General features: G+C 42.7%; 4 protein-coding genes across 4 annotated transcripts; 2 read left to right on the top strand and 2 right to left on the bottom strand.

The window, feature by feature from the left end:
- Nucleotides 1–4668: 4668 nt before the first annotated feature.
- SODALDRAFT_329474 (hypothetical protein) lies at nt 4669–4945 on the top strand. The gene has a single exon (XM_028610956.1). The coding sequence runs from the start codon at nt 4744–4746 to the stop codon at nt 4936–4938; it is 195 nt and encodes a 64-aa protein (XP_028462595.1). The 5' UTR covers nt 4669–4743; the 3' UTR covers nt 4939–4945.
- A 92-nt stretch (nt 4946–5037) lies between these two features.
- On the bottom strand, nt 5038–6865 carry SODALDRAFT_329472 (HlyIII-domain-containing protein). The gene is made up of 2 exons (XM_028610955.1): nt 5940–6865; nt 5038–5777 (listed from the first exon to the last, which is right to left on the bottom strand). Exons 1-2 carry the CDS (start codon nt 6534–6536, stop codon nt 5388–5390), a joined length of 987 nt encoding a protein of 328 aa, XP_028462594.1. The 5' UTR covers nt 6537–6865; the 3' UTR covers nt 5038–5387.
- A 538-nt stretch (nt 6866–7403) lies between these two features.
- SODALDRAFT_329471 (hypothetical protein) lies at nt 7404–10389 on the top strand. Its single transcript, XM_028610954.1, has one exon. It carries the CDS (start codon nt 7531–7533, stop codon nt 9916–9918), a length of 2388 nt encoding a protein of 795 aa, XP_028462593.1. The 5' UTR covers nt 7404–7530; the 3' UTR covers nt 9919–10389.
- On the bottom strand, nt 10143–11291 carry SODALDRAFT_285700 (SNARE complex subunit Tlg2; the record flags this gene model as incomplete). Its single annotated transcript, XM_028608497.1, has 2 exons — nt 10143–10654; nt 10715–11291. The coding sequence occupies 2 exons, from the start codon at nt 11289–11291 to the stop codon at nt 10143–10145; spliced, it is 1089 nt and encodes a 362-aa protein (XP_028462592.1).
- Nucleotides 11292–22114: the final 10823 nt, after the last annotated feature.

Below are 22114 nucleotides of genomic sequence, written 5' to 3'. Positions count from 1 at the left end.
CCTAAAACGGAAAAGAGCTATTTGTGCTATAGCTTAGGAGACTAACGTAGGCTATATAACGCTCTGCGTAGGCGTTATATACTATGTGCAGGTAGTCGCGATTGCTTTAAAAAGGCTTCGAGGTTACTATTAGTCTTCGTGCCTTTTACTACTTATAGTAGCTGCTATCCGTGTGGATCCTTAACGTAAATGTCTTCGTTAAAGGTAGTGTTACTAAAGGCGTTAACGGTATTAAGCTAACGGGTTTCTAGGTTAAAATATATAGTAATAGCTACTACCGACCTAAAGGTCCTTCCGCCGAGGGTGGAGGCATAGGCATTAATATGGGTTTAAGGCTATTAATTACCTCGCATATATAACCTAGCCTTAAACTTACTAATATATCCCGACGAGTTAACGTTATACTTAAATACCTATTTAAGGTCTAAGGCACGTTTCCTATCTTAGAGCAGCTTAGCTGCTTTAAAGGTGCCTATTAACCTAAGTGTATCTACCTCTTATACGGCTGCTATAAGCCATTGCAGCTTATAGGGGCTTTTTAGTATCTAAGACTAATTTAACGGTTCCTTAGATATCTCGCGGTATAATATCGGCTTTTTCGGTACCTCGAAGTTATTATTATAGTAGGAGACGTAATCGTCGTATCTAGAAGGAGGTCGACGGTTACGAGTAGGTCTCCCTATAGAGGCAGGCGTTAAAGCTAAAGTAGGCAAACGAGAGGGTAGCCGTTAAGCCGTAATAGCAGTAGTAGTAGTGGAATTAGACTTAGCTACTAAAGATAGGGTTACTCCTTATAGATTAGTGGATTAAGGAGCAGAGGCAGTGGCCTTTTTAAAAATGGATTAATTAGATAATACTAATTCTATTTCGATAGTACTGTCGGTGGCCTCGCCTATAGCCTCCTATAAGATGTAGGAAGAACCGTTAGTACCGTTAGATTCCTCTTAATCGTTACGTTTAACTGCCGCAGCTATAGGTGTTAGAGAATTATTAGGAGGTGGCGAAAAGAGCGTACAAGTAACCCTTAAAGAAGAGGTTATTAAAGGCGGGGGTAATATTAGTGCCGTTACTAAAGAAGAGGGTAAAATAGCAGTTAAAGAGGCTGAATTAAAGGCAGGCATAATAGTAATGCCTGCCATGGCCTTGACCGTTCTACGTGATACCTCTTAGTTAGTAGCCTATTAGTGTTTAGAGGCGTTTTCGATGGTTTTTGCATTAGTGGTGGTTTTTAATTCTTTACTACTACCACTACCGGCCACCACCTCCCTAGATCTTAACGATTAAGGTTGTTATTAACGCTGTTAACGTTACCTTTCCTCTTACACAGCCTTTATCGTGGAGTTCTGCTCCGTTACTATAGGTATACCGAAATCAACGATATTGGTTATAACGCTAAAAGGATTATGAATCTGACCTTATTCTAACGATAGATTAAGCTCTTTAAAGAGCTTTATAGGTATAGGTATAGGCTCCTTCCATCTATTTTTATAAAGAACTAACTCGTTAGAAACGATGTTCCTTGTTCTTAGGATTCTATCTCCTAATTAAGGAACTAAAATCCGAAAAATATTAGTGCTCTTATAGCCGATTAAATAACTGATATACGCTCTCGGCGTAAGCTTCTTGTTTTTACGGCGATCTCGTAGGTAGTTAGCAGTTAACGCGTACGTCGTATAACTATACCTCTTTAGGTGAGTAATTAAGGGTGTTATTCCGTCGGTCGTAAAGCTAACGATACCCTCTTTTTACAGCCACGCGTTTAATGCTCCCTCGGGGGTTTACTAACCTAGATCCTTACGTGGAATCCGGTTATACAGGTATATAGCTACTTTAATAATCTCTGGCTATAAATTCTACTAGAAGCCTAATACCTCTGCTAGTACCCTCGCAATACGGAAGATAATAGCCCTATACTATTCGGTATTAGCGTTCTGTGCGGCTATATATAGAGCTAATCTTTCTAGTAGAATACCACGATCTAAAGCCTAAGTATCTAGCTTCTTCTATAGCCCCCTCTCCCTATCGAGTGTGATTATAGTAATAAGTAGCTTATACTATCTCTATAAGAAGAATTCGAAGTTAGCTATCGTAGATAGTATGTTTTTATACCGTAGTCTTATTCTGGTAAAATAAATTATATATAGGGATCGTGGAAAAGGGTAATAGTATCGTTACCATTACCAGTAGGGTCTATTAAAAATAGATTCACGTTAATCCTCTAAAAAGGCCTTATTAGTCTATAGGTGAGTAGTCGTCGCGATACTATTATTTTTACCTTACTAATAGTATAAGGCTTGTAGTTAACTACTAAGAGTCCACTTCTGGACACTACTCCGCCGGTATAACCTTTATTTGGCTATACTAACGCCTAGGGGTTCGCGTGCTCTAGTCGTTCGTGCTATAAGCAGACGTCGGCCACGTTTATAGGCTTTAATTCCCTTAAGCTATTGAATAGCTCTGCTACTATAATCGTTATAGCGTGCCCTCGATTAGTTTAAGAGTATATTAACTGCTTACATTATTTAACGGTAGGTATGTTTATTGGTCTATTACTAAGATATCCCTGCCGGTCATAAAAACAGCCTTTTAATCCTTCTATAGCCTGTATATGGCTAGCAGCGTTATAGAATATCTATTTCTAAACGCTGTGTTGTTTAGTATAAGGGAATATAGCTAACATTTAGTATCTATAACCTAAAGACGTAGCGTGCCGTACCCTCTTATTAGATTAAAGGTGCCACTACCTATCTAAATTCTAACAATAGTAGTAGTAGGCTAGAAGTTCTTAAGTAGGTAGCGTTAATTAGTTATATACTATAAGGACCCTGAATCAATTAAGAACTATCTACAAAGGTCGCTATTAACCACCTATTTAATCTATAGAAGCGAGAATACCGATAGCGATATGAAAAAGTCATTTAACGCTACCTCTTTACCTATAGAATTAGAAGTAAAATATATATTATAAGAGCTATTATCAGAATCGTCATTCCTATTATTAATAAAATTAGGTACTTCCTTAGGCTAATCCTTGTCTTATAACTTAGTCTTAGACTCTTTTACCTTCTTTTTCGCCTTACTAATATCCTTTTTAATATACTCTGTGAACCTCTTTTATTAGGAAGTATTCTAGCGCTTAATAACGCGGTCGTAGCATTCTATTACCTCCTTTAAGAGCGTAAAGCCCTTTTAGTAGCATGTCCGATTAATATTTGGGTAGCTACTCCACGCAGAGTAGTAGCGTTTAACGTAGTCATAGATCTATTCTCGTGGTATTAAATAATCCATCTTTCCTTATTACTACTAACCTCTTTAATTAGCAGGCTATTATCTACTATCTTGATCCTTTCCTAGGAATATCGCTATATAAAACGATAATGTAATAGGCTTCTTATTAAGTCTATAAGAGTATCTATAGTATAGCTAAACCGTATATTTATGTATAACCTCTTCGATAATAGGTTACTTATCCTTATCTTCCCTTAAAATCTCTATAAAACACGGCTCTAACTAGTCTAGAACTATAGTACTAATAGCCCTGAAAAATGTGTTAAGGTAACTCTATTTAATATTAGAGGATCTAATGCTATAGATCTTCGAATCTCGGTATAGTTTTATAAAGTCCTAAAGCTAGCGCTTATAGGGTATCCGCCGTATATTTTATACATACTCTTTCTATCTCTTCTTAACTAAGGACTTCTAGGTAGCGTTAGTACGTTTAAGATAATCCTTTAAGGCGGTCAGGATATCTTTAACCTCCTTCTTCTCTATATGCTAATCTTTAAGGATAGGATTAACTATCTTCGCGATATAATCGTCAAGAGTAGCTAGGCTATATTATTATTAATAATATTTATTCTCTTTTACCTGCTATAGCTTAAACTTACGATTCTAGGCTTTCTCTTTATCTTCCGTTAACTCTAGAAGTTTAGAGGATATAAGTCTTCGAGGACGTTTAGATTCCTCGAGGTCTTGATTAATATGCTTAGATACCTAGTTAGCATAGGCTATCTATATAATAGCCTTAATCCACTAACACTATTCTTTTAATAAGATAAGAATTATATAGCCTATTATAGACATTACTATAACTAAAGCTATTATCCACCTAACCAGGACTATAGGGAAATATACTATTAAAACCGACTATAAATAACCGATTAAATAAGGAGCGATTAAATAAGATAGGACGAGATAGAATATAGTAATTCAATAACGGAATAACGGTTAAAATAAAGCAGGCGGATATAGCCGATAATACTAAACTACCCGTTATAGACTTAAGGCTATTTTAACTGCCTTAAAGCTATAGAATCTCTCGGAATAGCTTCGTTTTATTCGAACGCCGGGCTTATACCTATTAGTATATAAATAAGATACGTAAAAGATATGTGTATATATTAAAGCAGAATTAGAGCAGAGTAAAAGGTACTCTACGGGAATATCTCACTATAAGGTAAAAGGAGGGGAAATCGATATAGATATATCGGTCGGAAGTACTCTATCGGTGTGGAAAATAGCGCAAGTCACACCCCGGTACGTGTATGGTGGCATCTGACAGCCGCACCCTTGCCTTGCCCCCGTTTGTCCAGCGAGGGGCAAGTTTTTGAACTGGGGGCCTCAACTTTGCGACACGACACTACTTACTCCCTTCCCTACGAAAAGACTCGCTGAATTCCAACAATAGTCTCACTACAAAAGAATAGCAACCATGGGTGGCGCAAACCGTGAAGGTAGTTTTTGATGTTCATTCCACGGCCGCAACGCGCAACTGACAATCGGCTCATAGGTGGCAAGGCCAAGCCTTTGAAGGCCCCGAAGAAGCAGGCCCGCGATCTCGACGAGGAAGACAAAGCCTTCCTCGAGAGGAAGAAAGCCGGTACGCAAAATGACCTTTTTACGAGCATGTTACCCTTAAGGACTGCGAATGCAGACTGACATCCCCTGTCGCCCTATTACAGAGGAGAAAGCGCGTAAGGAACTTGCAGCCAAGGCTGCCGGGAAGGGCCCCCTTACTTCCGGCGGTATCAAGAAGAGCGGCAAGAAATAGAGGTCTTCGGAAGACGGAATACAGCATGCGATGCGACACGCAGTAGAGATGAGATGATGGCATCGACCCGGGCGTCAAGAAAGGCCCAGGGGCGAAAGCGGGCCACGCGAGGCGAGCGTGCTTATTGCGCGGCGCAGGAGTCGGGATTCTCGGGATTCTCAGGCTTAGCAATATGGGACAGCAACAACAACAACAACAACAACAACAACTGATGCCTATGGAATATGATATATCGTTTGGTTAGAAATCACTGGTCGATTTCTATTGATGCGCTGGTGCCCTTTTGTGTACAACTCAAGGACAAACCCAGGACCTATCCTTCGGCCCGTCTCACGTCTCAACACTCAGCAGCCATACCTCCATGGTGATAATCAAACGCTTTGCCCATGCCCACAAAGTGGGTGGCGGCCGCCGCAACGACGAAAAAGTGGAAAATCTGGTGCGAGCTGCCCCAAATGTCGAACCTCCGAGGGAAACTCCTCTCGGGCCAACGCACGGCGTAGATGAATGCGCCGGTCACGTACAGCGCCCCGTGACCGACGACCCAGCTGAGGCTCATGCGACGCTCGAGCGCCTCGCGGCCGTACAACTTCAAGCCGTGCAACACAGGGACGATGCCCGAGAGGCCGAGGCCGACGAACATGGCCGCGCGGAGAGGTCGCCAGGGTGGTGTGCGGAAACGCTCTAGCCATGCGGTCATTCCGCAGCCGAAACCGAGGAGAGTGATCTATGACAAACATGTGTTAGTAAGGAGAAAAAGGTAAGGAGAAAAAGGCGAAGACGGAAAGGACAGAATAAATAAAAAAGAAAGAGAAGAGAGAGAGAGAGAGAATGTGTGTGTGTGTGTGTGTGTGTGTGTGTGAGGCCCGAGGAAAGGAAAGGAACGCACAGTAGACTGATACATAGTCATCAACTCCGGATGGCACCAAAACCCGTAATACAAAGCTGGAACGTAACTCCCAACAATAAGCACCACGATGCCGGCATAGTCGAGCTTATTCCCCCAGCGCGCAACGGCGCGGGAATGGTTGCTGAGAGCATGGTAAGTAGCACTCATGCCAAGACAGGCGACAGCGCCGGCGAAGAAGCAGGCGAAAACCAGCACATCGGCGAGCGAAGCTGTGGCGTAGCGCGGGGCGATCTCATGCTCGAGGAAGACGGCGGCGTAGGCCCCCGCCGCGCCGACGAGGAGGAAGAACAGCGCGCCGAGGAGGTGCGACCAGATATTAACCGTCTCGTTGTGCAGATAGGTCAGGCTGGCGAGGGAGGCGCGATACGACGAGGACGCTCGCCGGTATCCCGTCAGGATGAAGGTGTTGTCGCGCTGCCATGCGGGCAGGTTGTCCCAGGTTAATAAACGGATGTGGTGGCCTTCTTTTACTGCGAGAACTTTGGGTTCCATGTCATCGCCGGTTGGGAGGAGGGTTGTGGTGGTCGAGCCACGGCGGTGACTAAGACCATCGCTTGCGGTTGTGGAGGATGGCATTTCCCTTTATACACCCACGTCTTGATAACTGGTGTTGACTATGAGGATTTGCGTCTGAATATGCGAAAGTGAAGTTGATAAAAGCTGCAGTATCACAGACTTGGGATTCCAAACACGTTCCGATCGTCTTGCGCCTTCCCATTCCGATCACATAGCTGTCACCTCGTCTAGTCGTATTCTCAGCTTCATCACATGTGATTTTGTATTTTTGTTGGGAAAATCCACTCAAGAGTCTGTCCGAGTCGTATTCGTACAAATGGATTTCCGTTGTCCGACCTTGTCCGACCAGAGCGGAATCCCCGGCGGGGCCGAAAACCAACTACGACCAGGCGCAAACAGCTGTGGCCTGGGTGCGAATAAAGTATGTGCCTATCTCAGGCGCCAGTAAGGAATACTATTTTACCAGTAAAACGGTGGGGCCCGCTAAGCATGATAAGCTACCTAAGTACTAACCTATTTTATATATACACTTAAGTACCTAAACATATAGTATAGTCTCTCTTTTCACGTTCGAGTAGGCGTGGGCAATAAGAGCTTCGAAGTCGTGCTTATATAAGGCATAAACCTTAGAGGGTACGCCGGAGCCGTAAGGTCGCTATTATTCTTTAGTAATTATATCGTGGGTTACGTATATCGTGGTTATAGTGTTATGCTTTAATTAACGAGGCGGTGTATAAGAAACTAGTAGATTAATTGAAAAGAGACTGTATCTATGTGTTTGGGTACTTAAGTATACATACAAAATAGGTTGGTACTTGGGTTGTTTACCATGCTTGGCGGGCCCCACCGTTTTACTGGCAAAATAGTCATCTGTACTGGCGCCTGAGATAGGCCCTAAGTTATTTACATACTTTCCACAGCCCTTGTCTGGAATCATGGACTTTGGTATCTGGGGAACGCCAGCTACTTGTCTACACCCTGCATAGCATTCGACAGTTATGTTCGGTGTATCGAGACGTTTATTGTTTTCCCCATCTCTCTGAGTCGTAGGGCAATGCCATTGGTGTTGCAATGCTTTGGGAGATTGAACAGGGCAAGCTTTGGCCGCTCGCAACCTCTTCACAGTCTCCCGACACCTCCTCCAACAGCCAACTCGATTCCCTCTGCTGTCAGGAAGTTGAATTATATCCGAGAATCACCCTGCGCTGATGTTGAATGGGCGGGCTTGCCCACCTCCACCTCAAACCAGCCCCCCGAGACCGATACACAAATTCAAGACTCGGTGTCCTTGAATCCGCCAGACCCGAACCGATTTTCGATAGCTGCCCCTGATAGTCGGGGGGCAGGCACGACTCGGAACCCCATATATCTCCCAAGATTTGCCAAAGCTTGCGAAACTTCTGGATTCGGCTCATCAATCGGGCCAGGTCTGTTAAACAAGCTAGCACCCCGAGAAGATTTACCGTCGTGGGTAGCCCGCCTATATGCGGCCCTACGAATCTACGAAGAAGATGGCGTCCCTGAGCTTTGGATTATGGCGAAGAGGCACCATGGCATATCCTCCTTGAAAAGTCCGGAAGCGGTGCATATTTGGAAGACTGTTCTCGACACTCTTCTCACCCGCGACGCGTCTCTGGAGCCTATATATGACTATGCCCTGTGGCTCCTGGACGCCCACTCCATCCAATTGCCAGACCTGTACTACCGGGTAGTAGCTCATTGCCTTCGTAGTGGCAAATATCATGGGGCTTTCTACTGGCATTTGCGGCTGATGCCCGACTTTGACCCAGGCATCGATTCCTTTGGCTCTCTCCTCCGAGAATTCATAGTTAACTCCGAAGTCAGGTTGCAAAACACACTGATGTCGATGTACACGGCTAGTTTGCACCGTGGTCTGTACGACAGACTTATCCCGTATCTTTTCGAGCGCGGGAAATTGAACTTGTGCTATGACTGGCGCAAGCTACTACTTCGACACCGCGACGTTCCCAAGCCTCTACCAACGGCTCAGCCCTTCTTGCGGTTTTTGGCTTGCTACTTCCCAAACAAGGCGCTCACTTCGGAGGAGAAGGCTGTCATAGGGCTCTCCTTTCCCGCACTGCCCGATCGCGCCGATAGTCCAAACATTTGGGAAACTCTCTCCGTCACCCAGGGTAAGCCCGGACATGACGCAGGCAGACGACTCAACGATGTTCTTGGTGCAAGATGGTTCGCGAGTTCTTGGATACCCCTCGATATTGCAGTCCATGCACTACGCGGGCTTGGTGTACGGAACATCGGACCTTTATCCTTACAATCCATTGCTATTCGCGAAGCAACTCCAGCCGCTGTCACATCACGATTGGAGCAGCTTCGAAACTTGGGCATTGATATTGGACACTCAACGTACGCCAGGGCTGTTCGATACTTCGCACGCTCTGGGAATAGCGAACTCCTAACGCAGTTGCTGCGAAGCGATATTCATCCAGACGTCTTCGACGACCTCAGTACTCAGGGCATGATTTTACGTGGTGGCGGTGGTTCAACAAACTCACGACACACGAGTCGGCTTCTCCTCGCCGTACAGCCTGCGGCCGCTCAGGATTCAATAGAGACCACCTCGAACGATCTTTTATGCCAGCATCTATCCCGTGGACAGTGTCGCCAAGCCATCGGACTCTTGGATGACATGAGGGCGATGGGCCTCAACATCCATCCACAAACGCTACACAGCATACATCAACAGCTTATGCGGTCGTTGGAGTCTGTTGATTTCTCTGCCACTCCCGATCATGGGCAGCAGGTCTCTGACTTGATCGCTCTTGCAAAGAGGGTGGCGTTGCTTCCTGGCTACCTACCTTCTCGGTTTTGGCAGAAGGTCCTGTTCAACTTGGGCAAGTTTGGCCGCCTGGATGAACTGGAACATCTAGCTATGTACCTCGTCGACGATTGCCAGAACCGCATCCTTCGCTACCCAGGGAGGATATCCGTTCACGTGTCTGATTGTCCACACGAGTTTACCTTTGAGGAAGCTCGTGTTGGCATCCCTCCAGACCTACCCATCACCAGTGACTGGCATCCTATCCGGCGAATTTTTCTGGACCACCGGCTCCAGGCTTCCATGGTCCGGTGGGGTTTTCGGAAGGGGCTTACTTCGCCTTACTCTCTCCATCGTCTCGCCACCACAAGAACAGGTCTTCGGCCTTCCGACTTCCACGTTGCGCGTGGAGTAAGGTTCCTCAAAGAGCTAGGGAGTCGTGGCATTCCTCTAGACAGGCCCATCATCCGCAAGGAGGTAGTTCGGTGTATAGCCCGGTACTCCCTATCCGCCAAGGGAACACCTAGAGACGGCCGAGATGATTTGGACCTCAATCAGATGGCCATGCTCTTCAACTTCACCTTTGGTGATTGGCTTCTTCCAAGTGCCATGGAGTTGCGAGACTTGATGGTTAAAGAAACCTGACGATATTTCCTTCGGATCATCTGCTCCATAGAATCACCTACATCGTCTCTGAATATGTTTGTCAAATAATAAAGCTGGCTGAAGATAACTTCCTCCCACGCGCTTCATAGGTAGTTTCGGGACAGGCATTTCTCTCAAAAACGAAGCATTGGAAGGAAGTTCACAGATCAATCATTAGTTCTACAAGTGTGAGGTGCCGTCATGGCAAGGTGTTACTGTAGGAGTCAGGCCTGCTCCTTGCCATTATTATTGCCATTGGCAGGTGCTCCTCTGTTTTCCTTCGGTTTTATCATCAGGAGGATGAACAACCCTACTATAAGAATGAGAAGTAGCAGGATAATCTTCCTCTTGGTTGTTCTTTTCTGATATCCGGCAGCGATGACAAATTCTTTGTCCGCAGCCTTAACATCGTTTGCCATGTTCTCCACGTTGTAGTCTATCCTGTCCAGCATAGTGCCTTGATCAATAACCATGCTCTGCAAATCGCGGAAAATGTCAGCGAGCTCGATGATCCCTCGGGCTATCTCTTCAATCTCGCGTTCTCGTTGTGTTATGATGGTGTCATTGGAGTGATGCTGGTATTTTCGAGTGGACTGCAGCGTCGATTGCGACAAGGATCGATCCTCATCCGATTCAAGCATGTTTGGGTCACTGTAAGCGCCTGAGCTCAAGTGGAGAGCGGACATCCGATCGCCTGGGGAGCTGATTGAGGTAAACCCTCCCATATCGCGCAATTCTACGCGTACTGTCAGCAACCTACTGGCCTTAAGCGCCCAGAAACAGGACCCGATCTTACTCTTCAAATATGTGCTCTGTTTTCTTCTAAAAGAAGCACTTGCGTCTTGCACTCTTGAAGCTAGGGAGATTTGCATGTTCTTTGCCATGGTCGCATCTGCTCTGCTTAGAGAGCCTGCTTCTTTCATTTCTTGTATCATTCGTTCCAACCGCTGTATGCAGCGATTGCAGTCATGGAACCCCTTTGTGATCTGATGTGTCAAGCCCTCGATTTCTCGTTCCTCGTTCTTCTTTGTCGCATCGTCATTGAATCCTGGAAGCACGTGTGTCTGATGAAGTCGCTCTAGCACCTGGCTGCGGCGCGCAATATCAGCCAGCAGTTCCGTGATCTCGTCGGACACATCAGCCCAACGTGGTGGGATCACATCCATCTCGATCACAGCATCGCCCTCACGGTCAAAGGCACCCGCGGAGAGTAGTGCTCGAGTATCCTCAGGCGTATCCGAGGAGGCCAGCCCGTAGCTATCTGCAGATGAAGCGCCTCGCGCCTGAGAGTCCGTGTACTTGGCCCGTTTTACTGGATGGTCGGCGTACGATTGCCGGTAGGATAAATAAAGGTTGGTGCGGTCGCGCCACATGTTGGGCAACGGCATGCGGATGTTGCTGTGGAAAGAGAGGACTTATCCGGGTGGTTAGGATATTTCCATGCGGTACCTTGGAAAGCTGACGTCTCGGAGTTCTCGTCCGATACCTCTGTCAGGTACGACTGCGGCACCGCAATGAAAGGTGTCAGGATGTCAAGGCGGTAGTTGAGTCGATGTCAGATGCCCACAGCCACCTTATCGAGGTGTGACAAACTATAGTATGTTAGACGTGTGGAGTGTCAGATACAGCGTAACCGTAAAGAATAAGGTAGAACAGTAATAGGGCAGTTGATCCGTTGATTTAATTAAGGCTTGTAAATCTGCAGATATATGTGTGTGTAACTATCTAAAATCCCGGACCGTTAGGGAACTCCTACCACCGTAATTTCTATAGTAAAGATTCTGCAGGTATCCACCTCGATTACTAAGGGTATAATTCTTTAGTTAAATCCGTGCCCGTTATATAACCGTTAATCTTATAGCCTATCCGACACACGCCATTAATAGCTATAATAGTAGTTAGGTTATTAACCCTATTTATAGCAGGCTAACGATTTAACTATTCCGTAGCTTCCTTTAATTTTAACCTTCGGCGTTCTAAAATACTCCGTTAGGACCTCCTCTAGCTTCCGTTACTATAAGCGTTCCCGTATATACACCACTTCCAACTAGGCTCCAAATATCGTAAACTTCTCGCCTGTTAAAAGCGTCTTCGTTAAATACATCGCGGCGTTAATTATCGCGCCCGTTAAATATTCCGTAGAATATTCCGTCAGGACTTCTACTAGCTTCTTTTACTACAACCGGTCCCTCCTATCTATTAGGTCGTCGATTATCACGGCGTTAATCTAATACTCTATTATAACGTTAATCTAACGCTCCGTTAATTATTACGGCGTTAATCTATTACTCTATTATAATATCCATTATCACGGCGTTAATCTAATACTTCGTAATTATCGTTAAATCTATCGCTACGTTAATCTATCACGACGTTAATCATCCTAACGTTAATCCTTAATCTATTGGATACTCTATCAGGACTTCTACTAGCTACTTTAGCTATAATGGGTCCCTTATATCTATTATGCCTACCTAGGCTTTAAATATCGCGAACTTCTCGTCCGTTAATCCGTCCGTTACTATAATAGCATTAATCTAATACTCTATTAGTCTAATATAGCGTTAATCGCTAGCCTGTTAAATATTCCGTTAGGACTTTTACTAGCTTCCTTTTACTATAGTCGTCTCTCCTATCTATTAGGTTATTAACCGTTATAAGGATACTCGATATAGTACTCGATATAGTATTTACGGAGGTACTGTATATTAAAAGCCGGATAGAAGATCTTGACCGTGTCTTCGGTATATAAGGCGGTATATAAGATAGTATAGACGGCGGTATATAAGGCGGTATACGAGGTAGTATATAAGGCGGTTAGGAAGATCTTAGTTATCGTTACCCCCGTGCTTTAATAGCGTATAGGAAGATCTTAACTCTACGAAGCCGGAATCTAATACTATTAGCCCCCTTATCACATAAACTATATCCTATAATTATATAGAAATATATACTTATTAGCCTTATATATTATTTCTTTCTAGACTCGGGTACTTAGTATTTTTTTACGATATTTACGGGCACAGTTTTCCACGGCCCCATCTTCTAGTAGTTCCGGGGGTAGTTATATTAAGCGGTCTTCTATCTATTTCCGGGAACCGGGTACCGGGTACTAGGTAGCCGGATTACGAAGAGCTTCCGGCCGGTGTTAAACGCCGATATCTAGTCTTTTTCTTAACTAGTAAGGGCACGTTCCTGTATTCATAAAAGTCCTATAGCTATAACTACAGGGACATTATAGCACTATCTTATATTTACTAGCTATGTTTTCTAGTTTCTTTACTAGCTATCTCTTTACCGAATTTGTCGCACTCCTTTATTTATAAGAGCCCTATAGCCGTAACTATAGGGGTATCGTGGTATTATATTCCTTTATCTATAAAGAACCCTGTAGCTATAGGGGATTCACGATTTTCTAAGATTACGGCTACTATTAGCGCTATAATCGATAACGGGGCTTTTTTCTAGTAAAGGGGGAAGTCATAGAATAGGTAGCTATAAACGTTAATTAAGCGCTACGCTAGCTAAATTATATAGTTCGTGTCGTAAATCTTATCTATCTAGACTTAAGATAGCCTCCTCCACCCCTTATAGAAGGGTATTGTAGAAGTAACCTCGGCGACCCTAAGGAAAGAGATCCGGGGGAAACCAGCCCCCGTAAAGGTAAGTTATATCCAGAATAATAGACTATAACCTCGGGGGAACCCGGGGAAGGGATAAGTTTAGAGAAAACAAGAGTATAGCTATATTAGGGCTATAAGCCTTACCACGATACTTATTCTTAAATAGGAATCTTTAGCGTAGAGTATTTTAGTCGGATATTAAAGCCCTTTAATAACGCCTATCTTTTCGCAGGATTATATTAGTTTAATATCACTCTCTCGAGTATATTTATTACGGTACGAGCTACCGCTTAAACCACTATAGGAACTCCTGTAAAACGCCGTAAATATCTAATATCTTTAAATATAATTATAGAATTCGGAAAAATCAGTATAATTCACCGCGTAGGCAGGAGCCGTATATACCGTTAAGAGGATATCTAACTATGCTACGACGGTAGCTATGATAGTTAGTATTATTAAAAGAACGTAGTTATATAACGGTTTAATTATAGAAATAACTTAGCTTACAGGCTAAATCCCTCTACTCGTAGTGGGTATTTGGATTAGTAATACTATACTACCGGCGATTACGTAGTTATTATATACCGGCCTCTAAAGGCAGGGTAGGCGGTAGCTCTTACTATAGATATACCTTAGTTATAATACTTATTATAATAGTTATTAAAATAGTTCTTATAAAGGCTCCTCCTAAGCAGTCTTACAGTTAGTAGTTTCGGGTCTAGATAAGTACTCGTTCGACCTACGGACTTAAGGGGATTCCTTAAGCCTACTCTAGAGTAGGCTATTCAGGAAATATATACTAGTCTTCTTCTAAGGTTATAACTTATCTTCGGTACACGTATAATAGCTTTCGGTTATTATTGAATATTATAGGTAGCCGTTTTAGTAACTATTAGGTCTACCACGGAGGTATCCGAGGTATCCTTATTAGGTAGCCTTTCTGATAACAGTTAGATCTACCACGAAGGTATCCTTATTCCGGTAGTGGTTAGATCTAATATAAGAAGCAGGTAAACCGTTGACGTAGTTAAGAGTATACGCGGCCGTTCCGGTAATTATTAGATCTAGCGCGGTAGACGGCGCGGTTATTAAATTAACTAAGGGTATTACGGCCGTTCCAGTAGTCCGTTAGATCTATTACGGAGGCAGGTAAACGGTTAAAGTATTTAAGGGTATATTAGTTAGAATAAGGGTAGTATTGTTAACGTTATACGCGGCCGTTCCGGCAGTTATTAGATTTAGTCCGGCGGGCGGTATCGTAGTTAGAATAAGGGTAACGGCTCTAAGGCCGGTTTATAGAAAGGGGATTATCTTTAAGATTGGTAAATTTATTCCGAACGCTATAGGCTATAGCTGTCGCGTCGTTACTTCGTTTCTACAAGGTCTAATAGCTTTAGGTATAATTCTATATAGTATTAACCTCGGAGATCTTACAGAACGGTGATCTTAATAGTTGGTTAGCTTCTTTATGCTATAAGAGATTCGATAAAAGGTTCGCTACACCGGCTCGGCTTAGACGGCTCTTAATCGGTAGTTCGATAAGTAAAAGGGATAAATCGTCGATAGTATATAAGACTCTTAAGTATTAGATACAGCGTAACCGTAAATAATCACGTAGAATAGTAATAGGGCAGTTAATCCAGTTAATTCAATTAAAGCTTATAAGTCTACAGATATATATATATATATAACTATCCAAAATCCCCGACCGTTAGGAAACTCCTGCTACCGTAGTTTCTATAGTGAAGATTCTGCAGGTGTCTACCCCGATTACTAAGCGTATAATCCTTCGGTCAAATCGGTGCCCATTACGTAACTGTCAATCTTACGGTGTGTCCGATATAGAGTAACTGTTATCTGATAAAGTGTAGTTAAAAACGTTATAAAATAGGTTAAAATTAAATAAGGCAATTATGTATAATTATAGCTATATAAGGACCGTTAGGAAACCGCTACTACCGTAATCTATATCGTGCAAATTCTGCAGGTGTTTACCCGGAGTGGCCGAGATTATAATCTCGGTTAAATCCGGTCTATTACATAACCGTAAAAACTATAGTCTATTCGATATACTCCCTAATTGCGCTAAATATTAGTTAGGCGACTAAAGCTATTCGTAACCGGCAGATATAATAGCTATATAATCTCTTCGCTATAGCCGCTCTTAAATGTATTCTTTAAGTCTTCTAAATGTTCTACCCGGACTTCCTCTAGCGTATTTTAGTATAACCGTTCTAGTATACTCACCACGCCTACCTAGGCCCTAAATATCTCTAACTTCTCACCGTATAACGCCTTTATTAGGCCATCTGCGACCATTTCTACGCTCGTAATATACGTTATCGGTATTTACCCTTATTGCTTTACTTAATATAACTACTAGGTATAGATATCTATATATCGAAGACATAGTATTAATATACTAATTTCTTAATTAACTAACTAACTCTTTTAGTTATTATCGTATGCGATCCTTAATTCCCGATTATTAAGTTCTACTCCTATACTAAATAATAGCCGCTATATAAAGATACCCTCCTTATACCTTATACTAATACTAATTGCTCTACTTCGGTTATTAATATTTTAACCGTATCTTACTTATTAGCGCGCTACGCGATAGTTCCTCTAAATAATCGTATTACGAATACTTAACTACTGTTACGATTAAGGATAATATCGATAAAGGAGGTATTAGTATAGATTTCGATAGTATTACTACCCCTTAGTTCTTGTTGATATTATCATTATTACTAATAATATCCTTCGAGTATATCCTTCGTACTCGAATAAAGGATATCTTGCCCGCAAGCCTAGACCGTTCTCTTTCGAGTTAGTTTATCTAATACGAGTCAAATTAAGGATCTAGTACGAGTCAGACAAATAATTACGATAGTATTACGATATCGATTCTTTTATAAAGAATAAAGGATATTAACCCGTTCCCTCGGTTCGGTTCTCCCTTTCTTTATTCTTCTTCTTAATCGGTTTTTTCTTAATTCATACGCGCGCAGAAATCCTACCTTATAATCCTATTATTACCTTCCTATTTTTCCACAGCTTTTCGTGACTTTTATCCCTTCCGCTTATCCGCTATCTTGAAAAATCTTTAAAAGGTTATAAGCCCGGAAAAGCTCGACTAAAATCTCCAAACAACACATTCCTATCGCACGTCAAATATCACTTGGATAATTAACCTATTAGAGCAGAAATCTCGTGTTTGTATATTATCTTAAGTTATATATATCTAGGAGAGTCTCTTATACCCTAATGTAGGTGGTAAAGACTCTGTTATAGGTACTAAGTCATTTACATTCTATCCAGTCTTTTCAGGTATCCGCCCCTATTATATCCTAATACCCGAGGTCGCTGATATTCGAAGCCCTTAGTTATAGCGTGGATCCCCCCTAGATCCTCTATAGACCACGTTATAGTCCGTGTGCCTATACGATACACCCTCTTAGTTAAGGTGGGTCTTCCTAGGTTAACTAACTAATTAGAGGCTTCGGTTTAAACTAAACGCTCTTAACTTTTCCATTGAAAAATCAACCGCTAGGGGAAAATGCCCTCGTAAAAGGGATCTAAATCCGCCCTATTTAACCATTTAATTTAATTCTATCTTAATTAGTTTCTTAATCCTAATTAGCCGGATCTAATTAATCGAATCTATATCTATCGGATCTACAACGCCTTTAGGGGCCTTTATAGTCGCTACGGCCGTGGCTTTAGCGGGTTTAATCTCTTCGTACAATCGTTTAGACTACTTAATACGATCCTTTTAATTAGTTAAATTAAGCTATTACTATAATCTTTTAATCCCTACCTCTGGTAATACCTTCGTTAAACCGTCCGCGATTATCTCCTTCGTGTTAACGTATATAACCTTAAAGAGGCCCTACTATACTAACTAATATACCCACTAATTATAAATATCGACATGCCGTAGCCTTATTCGTAGGCGTTATGCCTTCTTATTAATAAGGTTAATAATCTGCTAATTATCGTAGTATAGATATAATTACTATTAGTCTAACCGAAGCTCTAAATCCCTTAATATCCGGCTAATAATTAACGTCTCTTTAGCGGCCTTTATAAGAGCGAGTAATTCCAATTCTATTAACGACGTCGTGACTATGGGTTATTTACCCGCCTTCTAGTTAACGGTACCGCCGAAGAGCTTTATCGTATATTCTTACGAACTCTTACAGTGTAGATTATCCCTAAAGGACGCGTCGCTTACGGTCAGGAAGAGTCTATCCCCACCAAATTCCAGGTAGTAATACCTTATATAGTATAAGAATAATAGCACTTACTAAGCTCTCTTAAGGTAGTTAGAGGAGGGGTTAATATTATATTAGGAAAGTTTCGAATAGGCGAACGCGATATCGGGTCTTATCACGATAACGGCGTATAGGATAAAACCGATTATACCCTGATACTAACGGACCTCGGAAATCATCGCGCGCGTGCTATCACGTAGTATTAGCGGTTCTATCGTTAATAATAGGACCTTTAATAGTCTTCGGCAGAGTATATCTTTACAGTATTTAACCGCGATCTTCTCTACATAGGAGGATTATAACAGCTATAATCTATAGGTAGCTTTATCCCTTAGGACCTTAATTCCTAGGAACTAACGGATTTCTTCGCCTCCTAAAAACCTATAGCTTCGCTTAAGGGCAGCCTTAAGGTCGTCGGCGTCCGTCTTACGGTCTTTATAGTATATAAGTCCGATATCGTTAACGTAGAAGAATAGTATTAAACCGTCGCGGATTATAATATAGGGATTATTAATGACGGTTATAAAGCCTATCCTTTATAGCGTACCGCTAAATTCCTCTTACTACAGTAGTAGCGATACTCTTAAACCGAAAAGGGCTTTCCGTAGTAGCAGGACCTTACATAGTACTTCGTAGCCTTACTGGATCTTTATAAATAGTTCTTCTTTAAAGCTAGCGTTAACGAACGCGTTAATAGTATCGAACTGCCTTATTTCTAGATTAAATCGTGCGGCGATCGCTATTAGTATACGAAAGGACCGTAAGGCTAATATAGCGGCGTAGTTATCTTCCGTTTCTAACTATTTTTATTAATCCCCTTATACTATAAGGCGTGCCTTATACTTAAGGAGGGTGCCCTCCTTATTAAATTTATAGGTGTATACCTATTTATAGGCGAGGACTTATTACTTATTAGCCTAATCACCGCCTACCTCCTACTAATAGCCTATTTATCGGTGCCCTTTAAGGTATTCCCCCTCGGCCTATAACCACCGCTCCCGTAACGGGTAAAGGCGTATATCGCGGTAGTGGTTTAGTAAAGGCGGGAGATCCTCGCGGATTACGTGCGATAGCGGCTAGGAGGTATTAGAGGGAGTAGAATCTATAGTACCAATATCACTATCGTTAATAGCTTACTTCCTCGCGCGTATAGGGTTATAAGTCCTTCTAGTGTTAAAGAACGCCTTTTAGGGGTTATCGTTCTATACCTTCTCGGTCTTATAGATACTTATAATAGATAGGCGCGCGGGTAATAGGCGTGCGGCTAATAGGCACCCCTTAGGGGTATCTAGAGCTGCCTATTAGTTATTCTTATCTCCTTCTACCTTGACGCCCTTGACTACCGCTAACGCTATAAGGAACGCGCGCGTAGGACCTTCTGGGGATATTAGAGGTATGGGAAACGATTCGAACCTCGTAGCGGTAAACCCCGGAGTATCCGTAATAGTATCGGTATCTGTAGTAATAGCGATAGCCTCGCCTTTGTCCGTAGTAATAGCGGTAGCGTTAGAGTCTTCTGACTTAAGATCTAATACGTCTACGGCTATGCCCCTTAATAGTAGCCTATTCGCGGTCTTATTAGATTAGGTGATACGGATAGATTATAGGCGTTCTCCGATTTCCTCGGCGGAAGCTATACCTTATAGCGTTTTAATCCTACCGTTAAATATCTCGTCTTTGTTAAAGACCACGTCTCTCGTGGTGATAATATCCGTTAGGTATAGCAGCTACATACGGAAGCTATTCAAGGATTAGTATCTGATATAATAACCGATCTATGCCTTTGGTTCTAGCCTTTATAGGCGGTTCCTTTTAGCTTAGGTATCGCGCGTTTTTATAAAGGCTTTATAGCCGTAAGCTCGTAGGTGCGTAAGGTTAAGTTAACGGCCGCGTAGGCCTAGCGTTCGCTAGTCGTTAATATATCGTAGCGTCCTATTACATAGATATATAGTAGTCTTAAAGATCTTAGGCTAGATAGATATAGGTAGATTAGCCCTAATCCTTATAGCCCTCGCCCTTCTTTTAATGATACCTTTAATCCGTTCTATAACACCGTTTTAATTCTATAAATATAGTGCCGACGGCTAGCCTTTTACCCCTTTAGTAGCGAGGAAAGTAACGACTTCTAGGTGCTAAAATATCTTAGAATCGACCCGTAGGACGCGTGGCTTAGCGTCGAATTAGGTCTTAAGCAGGGTAAAAACGTCTTTTAGCGTGTGTAAAATAGAGCCTTAGTCTCTCTTCTATAGGTAGTAATCCCACGTATAACCTATATACACGTCTATAATAAATACAATAGACTTATATAGGCCGCCTACTAATGATTCCGCCTCTTCTAGATTATAAATATTAATAGCTAGGGTCTCTCCGGGCTTTAACGGGTAAAGGGATAGTATCTGCCGGATCTATGTAGGCACTTATAATTACCTATACGCGTTATAGTACGTTATACGAGGTCCTTTTATCTTTACCCCCTAAGTAGCGTCGACGATCTTTATAAGAGTATCGGTACCGTAGTGGCTGAGGTATTCGTGCCACCGTTATACCGTGGTCTTTTACGGTTACCGCGGTTATCGTGATCTTTTATACGGGTTATCGCGGGGGTGCCTTACCGAGACCGCGAACGCGGTAGCGGCCGTGGCTTCCGCGCGCTCAATTATATACTAGCCGTGGATATCTAGTAGCTTATAGATAGGCCGGTCATCGGCGGAGTTAATAATAGTATTATTTACGGTATCCTAGCGGTAGCCTTATAGGCGTAGCTAGCGTTCCGAGACGATATTAGTAACGAATTCCTTATAGTATATAATATCACGGAGGCGTAATAGCCTCTTCGTGCCTAATAGAGATTATATATATAGCTTAATATCTCCGTATCCGACGATAGAAGCCTTATAAGTACCTACGTAAAAAGATAATAAAGTATCCGTGGGTAGTATAATAGCGCTCTGGCTTAGTTAATAGAAAGGGATACCCTCTATTCTTATTATAATCTTAATAGTATTATCGTATAACAACACGCTACCCCCTAGGTTAAGTGGGCTCCTAGTCCTATCGCTATAACGGATAGGTCTTTATAAACTATTATAGTCGTAGGCGTAGTATTATAGAGTTGATTGTCCTAGACTTCCTTTATCTTATTAGCGGTAATAGCCCCTACTACTTCCCGCCTTTTCTGTGTCGCGGTATCCACGCGGCTTTTAAAACTATAGTTACGTATCTTCTTTTCTATAACCTTCGTAATATCTTCGCCGCCGCGCTAGGTATAAGGGCGTATATCCGGCCTTATATATTAATAGACGGCGGTAGTATAGGGGTTTTTATATATCTCGTAAGGCCTCCTTATTACGGGAGGGATAGCCTTTACGGACGTGTTACTATAAGGACGCTTCTTATTATCTTTATTATTAGTGGTATCCTTACTATCGGGGAGGTTCCCGAGGGTATTAAAGGTGCCTCTCCCGACTCTAGGCTTTATAGCGGAGGATTATAGGCTCTTTATATTACTAAGAACCGCCCCTAAAGGCTTTACGATGTCGTTAATCGTTAGCTCGTTTTCCGTAATCTTATCGTAGTTATTTACGAGGTAGTTATTACTCTATTCCTGGGTAATAGGTCTCATAGCTTTTAACGCGTCTTCTACCTAATAGTCCAGGCTTAATAGCTCTAAAACGCCTATATATTTATAGTCTATTATCGCTATTTTCTAGCTTATAACCTAGCCGTCTATATCCTTAAGTATAGCCTTTATAGGCGTAGTATATCGTCGATACAGGACTAAGGCTTCCTTATAGAGGTTTATAGGGGTTAGTCCTATATACGCGTATAGGAGGGTAATCTAAGCCCGTGGGTTATTTACGGTATTATCCTATAGCTAGACGAGGAGGCTACGTAACGTGGTATAGATAGTCCCTTCGATACAAGAGCGTACCTTGTTAAACTCGTTCTACTACGCGTCGTAGTCCGCCTTTTCCTCGCGGTATACACGGCGATCTTATAGGTAACGCGTACGCCCCTTTTTAGAGAGGTTATCGATAGACGTAGGCGTCCTAGTCGTTAGTTCTTTCATTACGGCTATAGTCGTAGCTTTCCGGCGGGCGGCCGACTTCTTCTTACCGGCGGCTATACCCGCTATAGTAGCGGCCATAGTAGCGGCGGTGTCTGTAGCGTTTATAGCCTTATCGCCCTCTAGCGTAATAGTAGAAGACGGAGTAGCCGTGGCCTCCTCCGCCGTCTTAGGGTCTACAGTAAAGGGCTCGTATTTACGGATATTAGGCGTCGCAGGTATAG

The sequence above is a fragment of the Sodiomyces alkalinus genome (genome assembly GCF_003711515.1).
Source record: "Sodiomyces alkalinus F11 unplaced genomic scaffold SODALscaffold_15, whole genome shotgun sequence".
Taxonomy (NCBI): Eukaryota; Fungi; Ascomycota; class Sordariomycetes; order Glomerellales; family Plectosphaerellaceae; genus Sodiomyces; species Sodiomyces alkalinus.
Note: the sequence above shows the minus strand (reverse complement) of the source record. Positions and strands in the feature narration are given on the sequence as shown.

Bases quoted from the DNA above. Each gene is read 5' to 3' on its own strand.
- SODALDRAFT_329474 (XM_028610956.1), top strand. From the start codon at position 4,744: ATGTTCATTCCACGGCCGCAACGCGCAACTGACAATCGGCTCATAGGT.
- SODALDRAFT_329472 (XM_028610955.1), bottom strand. From the start codon at position 6,536: ATGCCATCCTCCACAACCGCAAGCGATGGTCTTAGTCACCGCCGTGGC. The intron at 5,778-5,939 runs GTGCGTTCCTTT...TGTTTGTCATAG, and splicing joins TGACTATGTATCAGTCTACT to ATCACTCTCCTCGGTTTCGG.
- SODALDRAFT_329471 (XM_028610954.1), top strand. From the start codon at position 7,531: ATGCCATTGGTGTTGCAATGCTTTGGGAGATTGAACAGGGCAAGCTTT.